The 14,694-nt window shown below is 33.9% G+C and overlaps 1 protein-coding gene across 7 annotated transcripts; it reads right to left on the bottom strand.

Moving 5' to 3' along the window:
- Positions 1-1,633: 1,633 nt before the first annotated feature.
- LOC107263725 lies at positions 1,634-14,625 on the bottom strand. Of its 7 annotated transcripts, none has more exons than XM_025081040.1 (20): positions 14,192-14,625; positions 12,889-13,352; positions 12,327-12,787; positions 12,003-12,187; positions 11,536-11,936; positions 11,280-11,457; positions 10,997-11,208; positions 10,729-10,922; positions 10,528-10,655; positions 10,206-10,340; positions 9,996-10,133; positions 9,757-9,883; positions 8,580-9,145; positions 8,082-8,474; positions 7,628-8,000; positions 7,199-7,533; positions 6,206-7,077; positions 5,397-5,530; positions 5,088-5,266; positions 4,609-4,875 (listed from the first exon to the last, which is right to left on the bottom strand). In XM_025081040.1, exons 2-20 carry the CDS (start codon positions 13,311-13,313, stop codon positions 4,609-4,611), a joined length of 5,703 nt encoding a protein of 1,900 aa, XP_024936808.1. In that variant the 5' UTR covers positions 13,314-13,352; positions 14,192-14,625. The 7 variants fall into 7 exon arrangements, with proteins under 7 accessions (XP_024936809.1, XP_024936810.1, XP_024936808.1 ...); XM_015731229.2 differs by having other exon boundaries at positions 14,260-14,625; XM_015731225.2 differs by having other exon boundaries at positions 14,187-14,624.
- Positions 14,626-14,694: the final 69 nt, after the last annotated feature.

Genomic DNA, 14,694 nt, shown 5'->3' with positions numbered 1-14,694 from the left:
TCCCCACGGCAGATTCGAGCACCTCGACCTCAACTAAACAATAACGAAATCTTACGAGAGCCTTGACATAACTATACGAATCAACCCGAGAGCGTAGCTTCTGAGCAGGGTGGCGACCCGAAGGGAACCAGAAATCGAGAACGTTATCTGTATCGGTAATCGGAGCCGCCTTGGGACCATGATTCGAAAAATCACGTCACACACTTAATTTATTAATATTTCAATTTGAGCGTAATTTATTTTTGACATTTTACAATTTCAATTCAATGTTTGTCTACTCCACATATTTTGCGAGATTTTGATTTAGCCTCAATTTTATATTTTGAATAACTTTTAAAATTAAGTTAAGATCCAATAATATTTAGTAACATTTGGAAAAACTTATTAAATGTTTCGAATTTTCAATATTTTCGTACAATTGATTTTTTCCTTCTTCGCAAAGGGTTGAATATGTGTTCTACTAGTAGCGGTAGAGATGAGTAGAGAAATTACCAATAAACCGATTTTTCTGGTCCAAGTTTTATTTCGGCGTCGACGCGCCACTTGACGAATGAACTTTTCTGCATTACTGACGTATATGAATTTCTCGAATAATTTTTGGTTCAGTATGTCTGTGGTCGCAGCGTGGCCTGATTAAAGAAAAAATAAATAATACCTGACCGCGAACCCGGTACCACATGGCTGCGAGGACCCACGTGCCCGCAGTGCAATACGTTTTAGTAACGTTACCCGTATACGTTACGTGTACGGGTTTGCGTCTGACCGAACGCATACTTCAAAACAATTGCGAGCTGCACGTTGGCGTGAAGCTGCTGTACAAAGCAAATATCTTCATTATTATGTTTGCTATCACTGTGAACTTTTTTTCATCTCCAATTCTGTTACCTTGCTCTATGAGTTTTGTATTTTACTTGTTTCGATATAATTTGAAATGGGAAAGATAATTTTTTTGTTCTGAATGAAAATTAAACGAACTATAATAATATGCACGATCAATGCGCAACCAAAAAATTAATGAATGGTTGTCACGTCAGATTAACAAAATTAATATAGCGAATTATCGTGAAATTACAAAAACCGAGAAACGTCGCAGTTCCTGAAAAATGTTGTTAAACTAATCGGCAAAGAATTATATGTTGTTCATGAAATTCGTCGAAGTGTCGGAAACCAAAATAAATTAAACGTGTCTATTAATATTCATCGATCTGTTGAACATTAATTCAAGGATATCAAGTTGGTCATGTAGATAATTGAACGCAATCCTCATAACAGTTTGGCTTCACGATGAAAGCGACCTGTTATGTTATGTTTTGTCACGAATACAAAAAATAGTAGGTACGTTTGCGCATCTACACACGAACGAATTAATAATTGATGTCATTAGCTCTGAGCAAATTTGACTGACACCACAAAAGTAATAGTCACGCTGTACGAATAGTAGTGCCAAAATTAGATGTCATTTAAATTCAATAGAAAATTGTCTAATCATTTAACTAAGCATAATTATCTATCACTCAAGAAGAATAAAACAATTGCTGGTTTATTGAACCTAAATATGTAGTCACGTGATTACGTAAAAAGAATTAAAATAACATCGGTAGCATATTTGGGTGTTACAATGAAAAATCGAAAATTAATTTTCAATTTAATTTATAGATTTGAATGCGACTATGCCTATTCGCATTTAGTCGTTGTATATTGTACAGTTACAATTGAAATAACATAGACACTGTTCCATGATGTAGAGAGACAAAAATTTTGAATTAAGGTATTAAAAGTATTATGGCTGCAGGAATACAAGAACGAATTATTTTTACATAAAGAGCGTACTTTTTAGTTTGTACAGAACATCCGGTTTCAAATACTGTTGGTGTTGAATGCCGTATAGACTACTTGTTTATAGTATAGCAAACAACGTAAGTTAATATAACGTATTATTTATGCGTTCAGGATCCTTACACCAATGTATAATTTTATTTTTATCTAACAATAAGTTAATACCGTAATAAATATTGTATACATAAACACAGGATGTTGACGAGTCGCTGGATTTTCAAAAAATGTTCAATATCAAAAACACAGTATCGCTATTTAACCCTTTACACTCCAAACGCCGACTGAGCTGACTGTAATCGAGTAGGCTATGGTAAATTCACGTAAAAATATGCGCCGAGCATAATGAGTTAAATGAAATGATCATTAAAAAATCTGTACATATAAAAACAATAAAATATAATCATCGTCTTTTGTATATTTAAAAATGATATTGCCAAAACATATGATTATTTTTCAATTCTTTTAGATCTTGCGATACTAGTACGGTGCTGAAATTATTTATCTATTATTGAATTATGTATAATGTATAGCATAGTAACTATATATATTCTGAAGTACACGCTTGCACTACGACATCTGTGTGCGATATAAACTAATTAACTGAGTAAAACATTTTAATTCATTTTATTTTAGATCCTTAGAATCAACACAGATAGTCATATGATAAATAACCTTCATATACCATTAACGCTTGTTTCGTTACGAAAGACGTTAACAGGTAAGTCATTAATTACTTGACGCTTTGCGAATTCTTTAGACAAAGACACTGATTTAAAAAATCTATTTTATGTTTACTGATGGAAAAAAAAATAATATGACGAAACTAATTTTTCATCTAATTAGGCCACACTCATGCAATATCATAATTGCAGTAATCATGTACTACGCGTCGTTGCATCGTATGATTTTCGTGTATGGCGAATTTTGATAATTTCTATGCGTGCTGTGTTACGTGCATTTTTTTAAAATAACGAATTCATGATGCTACGACTTTCGAAAGGAAGATGTTTCGAAAGCTAAATACTATCGAATTGAATAATAAGCTAATTAGGAATAATTGTTTATAAGGTAATTGTTATAATTATACTATGTTTTACAATTTTTAAAGCGTCATCGAATCCTTTCAGAATGCAAATTATAGAAATAAAATTTTATATAATAGACTTATCATGATTTTAGTTTCCAGTTTTATAATACCATTAATCTACAAATATTAATTAGTCTACTACTCACACACCTTACTTGAAAATAATAAAATCACATTCCTTATGACTGTTTGTGATAATATGAAGATGGATTCTATACCGTTGGTCATTACCTAATCCTGTGTCACTATTTCAATGACTCTATTTATTTAAAATATTCTACTGACCTTCTTTACGAGGGAGAACATTGATTGAAGCTTGGTAAATAAAATATTTACCGTGCGAGTGACTAGCATTCTTCAATTATAATATGAGACATTTAAATATTTGAATAGTTAGAAATTTGAAAATTATTGCTGTAACATAAAAAGTATTTTACACTGTTTAACGTCACGTGGGATTGCAAATATAAAGTACAATATGAATAATTGATAAGAAATACTCGTTTCCAAACAAGAAAAAAAAATAAGAAGAATGAAACCACGTGAAAAAAATATTTGATATCTAACAAGATTTCTTGCAATCTGCTTAACATTATAACGGTTGTTGCGTTGTTTTTCCTTTTGTATAATAGAATGAATAAAATACGAACATTTCGAAAATCAATTAGTGCGCGTATCAAGAGCTAGTATACTTTTATAAAATTGTCCAATTCACTAGATTTAAAATATCTCTATATTTAAACAACTAAATATTTAATATTTGAACTTGAAAGATCATCTCGTTTATGTAACATCCTAATAAACAGCTTTTATTTATATATTAAACTTATTTCGTGTTTAAACAATAGGTGTACTTGTATGTATACAGGATATACTTTCTAAAAAATTACCAAATGTTTAGGTCGCTTACAATAGAGAGTCAGTATTATACGTTTCATTAATATTTATCCTAATTCTTCATACACGTGTCGAACCAATCGACAGGAGTCATTGCGACAAATATCGAAGACAATAAAACGAAAGTTCCATTTGGTAATTTACTCTATATCTTTCGTAGTCACGAAAAATTGATCACAAGAACTACGTTATATAATTCAATTGTCATATAATTTCATCAGCAAAATCTATTCAATCGATTTATATACAAATTTATCTGTTTTGATTTCCGGCAACCATGCTGACAACTCACGTATCAATTAACAAATAATTACACGAAGTTAAATTCCATAAGCGGCACATACATATAGTCTGTCTAAGAGTTCAATGTGTTTTTTCCGTTAGTTCACAAAACAATACAAATAAAAACATTACTAAATCACACGTAGCTCTGCATACAATTTTTATTACAAAGCATTGCGTATACATGGTTTTGTACTGAGATCTATTTTATTTTTCTATTTTAGCATATACCTCCGTTATTTTCTGGAAATCCACGTATGATTGACATTGTCTACGAACTGTCAAAAAATACATTGAACTCATGCACCCACTATAAGAATAATCCATTAAACTTTTCATAAATAACTACAATATATTAAGCGTACCGCAGTAAATATCATATTAACCATAATTTGTATGTAAAAAAACGCATATATATGCATAAAAAATAGAACATAATACGATTAATGCAATGTGTCATCCGGTCTGACACATATTGTATTATCAATATACAAATTCTTACTTACTCATTGTTCCACCATATCTTTAACTACTGTTTGCAATGCTCGAGGGATACATAGTGGGCATAATGTTTCTACTTTACTTGATTCAGTCATTACGTTTCCAAGGAGTTCTGCAGTGCACGGAAGTGAAACCTGTTCAGACATCAGCAGCTCTGCCTCCATTGTAGGAACAGCCTCAGATTGGTAGTTGGAAATTGGGAAATAATGGCCACAGGTAAAGACCATTGTATCTTCCTCCTGTGAGAGAAAACGAGATACCTCTTCTGGGTCCTATAAAATTAGACAGAAGCATTTTATTTAATGCAAACTTGAATAATTTTCATTCCTGATTATCTTATTATCAGACTGTTCATAAAGCTATAAAATATACTATTTGGTTTATGATTTTCAATGTATGACAATTCCGTAAACCTCACTAATTGTTGAGTGTAATTATATAGTCTTGATTATATTATCTTGAGGTTTTCATTTACTAAATTTACCTTAATGTGTATATATGGCTTTGGACCGTATGGATCTGATGTTAAGGTACTCATAACGCCTTCCATCATTTGTTCCGGTGTTTGGTTTTCACTGGATCCTGGATAGCCAGTAAGTGGAGGGCCGTAATGTTTTGCAGTTAATACAGATAAAAGTTCTATATATTCTGGAGTGGGTTTGGCTATGGAAATGACAATTTTTTGCTATGCATCAAGATCAGCTTATGTACTTATTTTGTTGTTGTTAATAGAGTCAAAAATAGCAATTTGCACGTTAGGATATAGAAAATTAAGTATTTTTGATTGTCTTACCTTGACCAATATGACGTAAGAGCATTGAACAAACTTGCAGACAGAATTTGGTCGACAAAGAATTCATCATAGCAAGACTCTTACCCTCTCCGTCTTTTTTATTTGTATCTATATTTTCATCCAGTTTATTTTGACTATGGAGAATAAAAACATATGTATATGTAAACCATGATAACAGATTCTAGTATGTCGAACGAATAGTCAAATGTTACGTATGAATTGCGAAAATGCAAAGCCATGAATTAAAGTGAATGATGCTAAGGTGCAATTTTTTCTTCTAACTTTTTTTGGATTAATAAAGAAAATGGTGTTATGAAATATCTTAAGTTTAATTAATATATTGTGTTCCTAGATGAACTCATGACGGTTAATTGAAATGACAATATGTCATTAGCAGATGATACCAAGAATTTTTTTAAGTAGTCAGAATGATTTCTGAATGTATCAATTGAATGAAAGTGGAGATATTCAGTAACTGTATTTTGATTTGGCAGTGAAGGTGGCTTTTTCTAAAAAGTAGATGAGGTCCGATTGGTAAAATGGTTCATTAAATTAGTTGATTAGAAATAAGTTGGTGGAATCTGAAATAAAGCGGTTGGTCTGTGAATTAGATGTTCAATACATAGTTTCAAAAGCGAAACGAAACATATTGAATCTAGTAAAATTCTGATCAAAATAATTTTTTTTAGCTTGTTCATGCGCAATAGTACTACGTAGTATGTCATTGTATGTGATATGAGCAAATTTTTTCAAAATTCCTTGTCAGTCGTGAAACGAGCATGCTGATCTAATGAAATATGTAAACTCACCAAAAAAGCAGCAGACCCAAGGGATAGAATAGTTTGTTCATATGCTCGAGAAGTACATTCTCTAAATGCTGCATGGGCAAATTATATTTAATCCAAAAATCAAGAGCACTGCGTAATACTTCGCACATCATGCTATGCGATTCTTCTTCTATTTCGTTCATATAAAATTTCACGATGCTGCTAGCCTCGTGCACTTTGTAATTCTCTTGATTACCCATGTGATCTTTGTAGACACTCCGAATGGCAGTTTCTGAGCATAGATCCTCCATTTTTTTCATTACGCCCGAAGTATTCACAATCTCGGAAGAATTTTTACAATCTTTATCGTGATTGGAAGAAGTGGCGCCGTCATCATTACCAGAAATAACATTACTGATGGAAACAGCACTATTATTAGCCTCAGTATCATCATCAAGAGCATCTTCTGTAATGTCTAATGAAATATCTTCACTTTTCGCATCATCGCACAACTCTTCCGAACCACCTTGACAATTAAATGTGTGCAATTCTTGCTCCAATATTCGGAAGCTATCCAATGATCGACTAGTTGACATTTTTGTAGTATTCATAGCTTCACACTCTTCCAGCGTTTCTACGATGTTCTTCTCCACATGACGATCAAATAGTTCTGTATTTTCTTTCACGAGTTTAATTTGTGACATGGATTTCACTAGAGATGATTCGTCATTTGCAAAATCCTTATTAGGATCTGTCTGCTCCTCTTGCAGCTCGCTCTTAGATGCAGATGTATTTTCACGTGGCTTCAAGTAGGAGGAGTTCAAAGCTTTTAACTGATAAGAAAGCGCCTCAGAAAAATTACGATCCAATAGAGCCAATTTCGAGCACGCCTGGTAATTGCCCATCTCCAAACACTAAAAGGAACAGCATTATCCTTGTATAATGAGTAAAATAAGTAGACTATAATATAAATGATTATGGAAAATAACTAGGTAATCTACACTTGCTATTAAAAAAGAAAGTGAGACTGCATACTTTGTTCATGATTTTTTCACTGTCATATAATCCATTGAACTGCTCCAATACGTAATGCAAGGTTAATTCACTCGGAACTTTTTCAACCACGCTCAAGGGACGAACCAGTCCCGCCAGAGGAGTAATGTCGTAACTCTGATAAGTAATTATAGGTGTCGGTATATTCGGTACTTGACTAGGTGTATCCATAGCGGTATGTGCCGCATGAGGAAGTCGCACGATACGCCTGGAGGACTTCAGTAAAACAAGTTTTTCATCCGAAGCTCGTGAATCTTTGGCAGGCGGCCGTCCCAATTGCGCCATACTGTTACCGCCCCATGCAAGAACTGTTCCGCCTAAGTAGAGCAATAGAAATTAATGAAATTTTAATTTCACAGAATCACTAAACGTGAAAAGATACAAAGTAGTTAAAAAACGTTTATGGCTAACCAGGCTGTACGGCAACTGTGTAGTCAGAACCACAACACACGCGAATTGTTTTTATCGTATGATTAATCATACTCCTGTCTGTTCTTTCGCTATAATTCGTAGCCTCAAAATTGCTTATATTATCAGTGTTCTTTTGTGCGTTTTCAAAATTTGTATTATCAGTATCAGAAGTTACACTCCTTTCTTCTCCTCTGAATACGTTAGTCCTTGGAGGTACTTGTGCCAGAATTGATGCTGGGTTGTATCCGAGAGGTGTTGGTATAGCTACGACACGTCGAGTTCCATTACCTATTTGACCATCTAAGTTGAGACCCCAAGTGTAGAGGGAACCATCTTTTGTTAGCAGAGCCGAATGATGACAGCCCGTTGATATCTAATGATTTGTTATTTTATAAGTTTTACTATCATAAACATAACGCTTATAATTATACGTCTATGAATCAGTATAGCGCACCTGTACAATTTGTCCATTAACTAAACTTGTATCGACAAGAGATGGTTTCATATGAGTTTGCGCTTCCTCTAATAAACCTATATTCATACTTCGAAAGCTCGGACTTTTAGGAAATCTTGTGCCGTTAGCCAAGTTTCCTTGCATTAAAATTGTGCTGGTAGTGCCATCTTTTGTTTGTACAGTATCAGAATTTTGTGCATCGTTCTGATCCAATTCCGCTTTAGAATCAACGTTATCTCGACCATCATACCTTTCGGATTCTAAATTTTCAAACTTCTTTTCTAAAGCCGCTTGTTGAAGTATTCTAGACTTCTTTTGTGCTTGTGCTTGTAGCCGTAATACTTGAGGACTCGCACCCCACGTATATAGTTTATTTGTGTGACTTACAGCAAGCTAAAAAATATAAGGACATAAATCACAAAAAAAAAAACAATGAAACTGCATATTTCTCAGATTACGGATTAGTAAAGGAAAAAAAATTCAGAGAAAAAAACTTACATTGTGAAAGTATCCAGTTGATATTAACATAATTTTCTCAGGTATCAGTGATACCTTGACCGGCAATGAACTTTTGTTGTTAGTACCATTTCCTAGTTGACCAAAAACATTGCTTCCAAAGATGTAAATATGTCCATCTGCCGACAGCGTCATTGTATGTGCATGACCAGCACTTATATGCCGTATAACAATTCCAAGAAGACTAGTGACTAAAGTTGGTACGTTTTTCTCCTCTGTGTTCCCATGACCCAATTGACCATGCACTCCCCAGCCCCAAGTAAACAATCGACCATCCATGGTTAATGCTACAGAGTGATATTGTCCGGCTACAGCATCCACGATCACCTCTTGCGCCAAAGATGAAACAAGTTCAGGACTAGGACATTGTACTATTTTGCCAAGTCCAAGTTGGCCAAATTTATTGGCACCCCATACGTAAACACCATTATTAGTTACTGCCAGAGAATGGCATTTACCACATGATACACTGAAAACTTCAACTTCCATGCATTTGAAAAGAGATACAGCTTGTGGAGGTCCATACTTTATGACAGAGGGACCGGTACCTGAAGGTAGAATTTTACAAAATACAATTTATTTCTAAATTAGAATCCTTGTAACATACAATATATATACAGGGTGTTCCGAAACTACCTGACACGGTGGGTATGGCGGTGTTCGGGAGACTTCACTGATCACGAAAATGACCTCCTTTTGGTACGGAAGGTCATAGTTTTTAAATGGGACTAGGTCAAAGTTGACCAATCAGAGGGAGGCGTCAAGAGAAACGTAGGCACCTGCGAACTCTGAGTTTTCTTCCCTCGCTTTTGTTTCTCGGTGGCTTGTTTCTTGTTTCTTGTTTCCAATAGGCATGTCTTCGACTGACGTCATCCTGCCCGAAGCCACCGAAAAACAAAAGCGAGGGAAGAAAACTCAGAGTTCGCAGGTGCGTACGTTTCGCTTGACGCCTCCCTCTGATTAGTCAACTTTGACCTGCTCCCATTTAAAAACTATGACCTTCCTGACAAAAAGAAGGTCATTTTCGTGATCAATGAAATCTCCCGAACACTGCAATACTCACCGGGTCAGGTAGTTTCGGAACACCCTGTATATATAAGATGTAATTTCTAGAATAAGTATTAAAATCAAATGATAACAAACGAATTCTCTGACTTACCTAAACAACCTTGTACGGCATTTCCCCATGTATATACATTGCCATTTCTAATTAGCGCAACGTGAGAAAATCCAGCGCTCAAGAGTCTCCTTCTAAAGTCTACATTGGTACTGATATTGTCGCGATCCTGAGGAGTAAGGAAGAATAATAAAAATAATTTGTATAATACTGTAAAGACTATAAAGGATTGTTGCAGACAATTTACATTAAACTGCGTAATATAATAATGAATCCATTACCTTTTCAATTCCCGGTAGCTGAATTTGCCGCATGAGTATCGGGTTATAACATAAGTGAAGTGTCCTTTTATGTATAAGAGTAAGTAATATCATTAAGAATGTTTGTATAAACTCTTCCAATAGTGTGCCCGTTTCCTCCTAAAACGATTTGAATAAATCAATTTGATAATTAGTAATAGACTCGTTACGAGGAGTATTTTCTATACTTACAAGCATTTCCGACATATCTAATGAGTCACATTGACTAGATTGTGAACTACGGGAAGTAGTTCTACGTCGAGCTCTGCAACGAATCAGTAGAGGCCGTAATATCACGTTCGTTGGGTCGTATAATGAAATTAGTCGCTGCAATAATAAAATGCATTATATAGCTAACTACGTATCTTAAATGGAACAAGATACCGCATATAATTAGGCTTAATGACATATCCAATGAGCTATCCGCGAGATGACGGGTTTGTGAAAACGGCAACGTATCACGATAAAAAAGTAGGTAAAACTCAAACTGTTTCTTATAACACATAACACTTACCTGAAGAACAAAAATCTGCAAAGAGGTAAGATTGGTGGAAACGAAAGTCATATGACTTCTAGCTAGACCATGGTTTGCTAGCAATGCCTGAATTAAACTTGGTTCACTGAGGCATATTAGTAAGCCATCTGAAAACAATTGAGCAAAATGCTTAGGATGGCGTGCACGGGTCAATTAATTAATAACGTTTAGAATTCTTACATTTACTTTGACAAGGTAAAAGATTTGAATTATTCGAGTTGAAAGCTTGTACAGCTTTCAAGAGAATATCCAGCACTTCGGCGTAAAGGCCTCTTTGAGTTGCCAGATGATGTAAAATCTTCCAAAGACCAGTTTGCCCCGCGATATTGATAGCTAATAGTTCGTCATAAAAAATGTTTGTGGACAAAAAATTTCTGAAAACAGGTGTTTGCTAAATGCTTTACAAAATATGCATAGATTGAAAGTCAACGTGGGAACTAATACTCACAAAAAATCTTTATGTATATGCTTCAACTGTTGTGATGAATTTCTCAAAGTGAGTTCTGTGAATGCCAAAACACTCAAGTTACTCAAGTGTATTCTCGTGGCCGTTGGTAATTCACTAACTGATGGAGGTGTCAAGCAATGCGTGACGCAACTTAAAAGTTCTGAAGTGTGACCAGCTGCTGCGAACTTCAATACACTTTTTAATAATCGACACTGAAAAGAATGTTTGTCATATATTATATGTATTTTATTGAAAGCTGCAAATTGACATTATTCTTACTCACCTTAGATAATTTATACAAGACTACTGCTTGAGAAAATTCCTTATTCGACAGGAGTATATCTCCAGCATATTCTAATAATTGTTGTACATTCATTCCAAATACCAGAGCTAATCGACTTGCCTTGTCAACCTCTTTTCTTTGAAGTACCAAATCCATAAACACCGTTAGTAAAGATTTCCTATAATATTATAGGTATTAAATAGATTATATAGAACTTCAATTATGAAATTAGTAATTGGTTAAAAAATATACTGACCTGAGAACAACTCGATATACAGCAAAATTAGTAACAACTATACAAGTATCCACTAGAGGCACATCTACGTTAAGGTCCTCGACCTTTTTCGGCAACGCATCTCGATTTTCGGTTTCCGTTGGGACTTTTTTTGGTTTTTTCGCTTTAAAATCTGTCAATCTGTACACCCTATTTATAAACTCCTTAGTACTTTCAAAGGAAAAATGTCCGATCACAGAATCCTGATTAAAATTGGCTTCTCCCTCCATCCGACTTTCGGATAGTGGACAGGAAACAATATACAATGATTGACGTTGAACATCCGTTATATAAAACAATCGTTGTGTTAATAATATATCCTCAGAAAGTGGCGGCATTTTGTGTATGTACAAAGGTACTACCGAGACGTCAGTTCCGTGAATCTGAATGAAACGAGTTGGTAATTCAGTAATTATATAGGAGATTCCATAATTCAATTGATTACTCACTGTTAAATGATTTGTGGGCGAATGATAACCTGTATACAGATGCTGGCCTTGTCTAGTATATTGTGGCGCAAGGAACATATCCTGAGAAACTGGCTCAGGACTTAATGAATCTGCTGATGCCTCAGAACATGTTTTACTAGAAGCAACTTGTATTATTTCCTCAGTCCCGCTGCTACTACTACTATCTGAAAATAAAATGTTCCTATTTAGATCAGTCATAAGTGTGCACCATTAATACCTCACTTATTGACACAGTAGATACATTTTTAATTATTTGACTAATAATTTACATAAGTAAAAAAACTGTATATATAAAATACATACCTCGTCGTAAAATTGGTCCTGCTAAACTACGACTTCTAGTTTCAGCCAATTTCTGCTTAAGCATAGCAAGTTTCTCAACGGAAAGCTGTTTCAGACCTTGCAGCCGAGATCTTGTAGCAGGCAAAGTTTTTATCTCATTGTTGGGATTACTATTTGTGTTTGGTAAAGGATATGAAGGATGAAACGATTTGTCACTGTTAAGTGGATAAACGTAACCGTTTGTGCGTTGTTCCAAAATCAGTCGCCATTGTTGTCTTGATTGATTTGTTATTAAAAGCGATACAACGTCGAGACTGTTATCCTGGCAAATATGCAGACTAGAAACGTTTCCTTTAACATGTGTTAAACCTACTTGTTTTCTACTTTCGAGATCAACAAGTACTATTTCCCCGTGTTCAGTTCCTATGATAGCTATGTCATTAGATTGTATCACACCTTGCCACCACACCAACGCACTTGGCCTGTAACATATTTTCTTATTAATTAGGACTAGCACAATAAAAAATGTAAATTAAATTTAAAAAATGAATATTCTGATATATACATTTTCTGGTTAACTCACCTTGAATAGGAAGACTGGGAATTTAAAGATGTGAAAGACGTTATGTCATTCGTTGCCCATTTCTGATTGACAGTAGAACTACTATCCACTAGTGCTAAAGCTGGTACTATACACAATAAACCATCGACACTGGCAACAAGTAACCATGAACCTGACGGATCGAAGCATAAAGCTGCTATTGCTTTCTGTGGTGCTTGAAACCATGGTATTCTTTTGATTATTGGTAGAGAAGAAGCTTCCTTCAAATAATAAAATCCTATATCTGTGTTTCTAGTAGCGAAAGCTAATAATTGTTTTGTTCCAATTTCACAATGGGCACTATGATAAATCTCACTAGCTCTAATCAAGCATTGCAGTTCAAACAAATTCTCTTCTAAAAGATTTAACGATGCTTGTGAGCCTTCAGCGGCTCTTTCCTCAGCCATCACACAATCAGTAGAATTCGCTATGTTTGCACATATTAACTGTAAAAATAGAAACAATGATCAATTTTAATTTATAAAATTAAACACTTATTTATAATTAATGTTTAAATACAAAGAAGTATCATATAACAAAACAGTACAATCTTACTCTGCAAGTTTTATTTTAAATCATTTCTCTTGGCAATATACCAAATATTGCAATATTCAGGAATATAGTATTATTTAAACTAGTAAAATGTTTTAGATTCATTCATATGCTGACATATCAATTAAAATGATATGGGATAATACCTGACCAATTAGCAAAATTCCATGTCAAATGTAATAATTAATAAATCATAATACATTGTAAATACCACTAATGTATAATTTAAATAAAGGTATATGCTGAAATTATGAAATAAAGAAATGTGTATTGGCTTCTCTATGAATTGTATAATTATACTGGAATTAAAAATAATTCTTTGGGAAAGTACAGATTCTTGACAGCAACAGTTAACGAACTAAATAATTTATTATATAATATACTACACATGCAATAAATATCATTTAAATTAAAAACCCTTGATATAGTACAAAGTACTGATCGTAATTCTTCATACAGTATATGAATGCAGAAAATACTTCTAAATTTATAAAGTGAGAGGTTAAGTAAGTGAAACTTGGTATTAAAAAAAGCTGTCATTTGAATAAACTTGAGATTCTTAAAAAAAGTATTTGTAGACTAAAATATTTTCAAGTGATCAAATAAATTAACCCACATCTTGACACTGATAAATCAAAATATAGCATTTAAATGATAGTTTGACGTAAAAGTGACATGAATTTCGACATTACTGCAATCTACTTTATTTATAAATATAAAAGACATACTTAACATTTCGAAATTTTATCTAATTCAATGTCGATTATTTCACATATGATCAGATAGGTGTCTGATACGAACCTCTAGATTTAATATTTAAAAGAAAGGCGTTTTTAAGCGTAACAAAACAAAACTAGCGTGAAACACTCATAATTCACACTTATCACAATATGAGCGCCATTATGTTTTTCTATACGTCAAAGGTTTGGGGTTAGGTTAGGTGATTCATATATTTCGTCTGCCATGTTTTATATTTGACACGACACGCACGACACTTCACACAGCACCCACAGCACACAATCTAGGGTGTATTTCTAAAACTCATTACGAGTATCGTCGTGTCTCTATTTATTTGCACGCATTCGAGTGAGACAGAATTATACCCGCAGTGAATTTTAGAATCCACCCCCAGACAAACCGCGTTATTTGAAGCAATTATGTAAAATAATATAAAAGCAATGCCAAATGTATAAGTACATATTTTTAAGAAGAATCAAATCATAAGAAATTTGTACT

The sequence above is a fragment of the Cephus cinctus genome, unplaced genomic scaffold (genome assembly GCF_000341935.2).
Source record: "Cephus cinctus unplaced genomic scaffold, Ccin1 Ccin1_scaffold0160, whole genome shotgun sequence".
Classification (NCBI taxonomy): domain Eukaryota; kingdom Metazoa; phylum Arthropoda; class Insecta; order Hymenoptera; family Cephidae; genus Cephus; species Cephus cinctus.
The sequence above is the reverse complement of the archived record's forward strand: the minus strand, read 5'-3'. Positions and strand labels throughout refer to the sequence as shown.

What these genes read in the sequence shown, in the direction of transcription:
- LOC107263725 (XM_025081040.1), bottom strand. Translation starts at nt 13,313, where the DNA reads ATGGCTGAGGAAAGAGCCGCTGAAGGCTCACAAGCATCGTTAAATCTT. An exon ending in TGCAGATTTTTGTTCTTCAG is followed by an intron (nt 10,341 to 10,527) that starts GTAAGTGTTATG and finishes TTATTATTGCAG; the next exon opens with CGACTAATTTCATTATACGA. An exon ending in TGCCGTACAAGGTTGTTTAG is followed by an intron (nt 9,146 to 9,756) that starts GTAAGTCAGAGA and finishes TTCTACCTTCAG; the next exon opens with GTACCGGTCCCTCTGTCATA.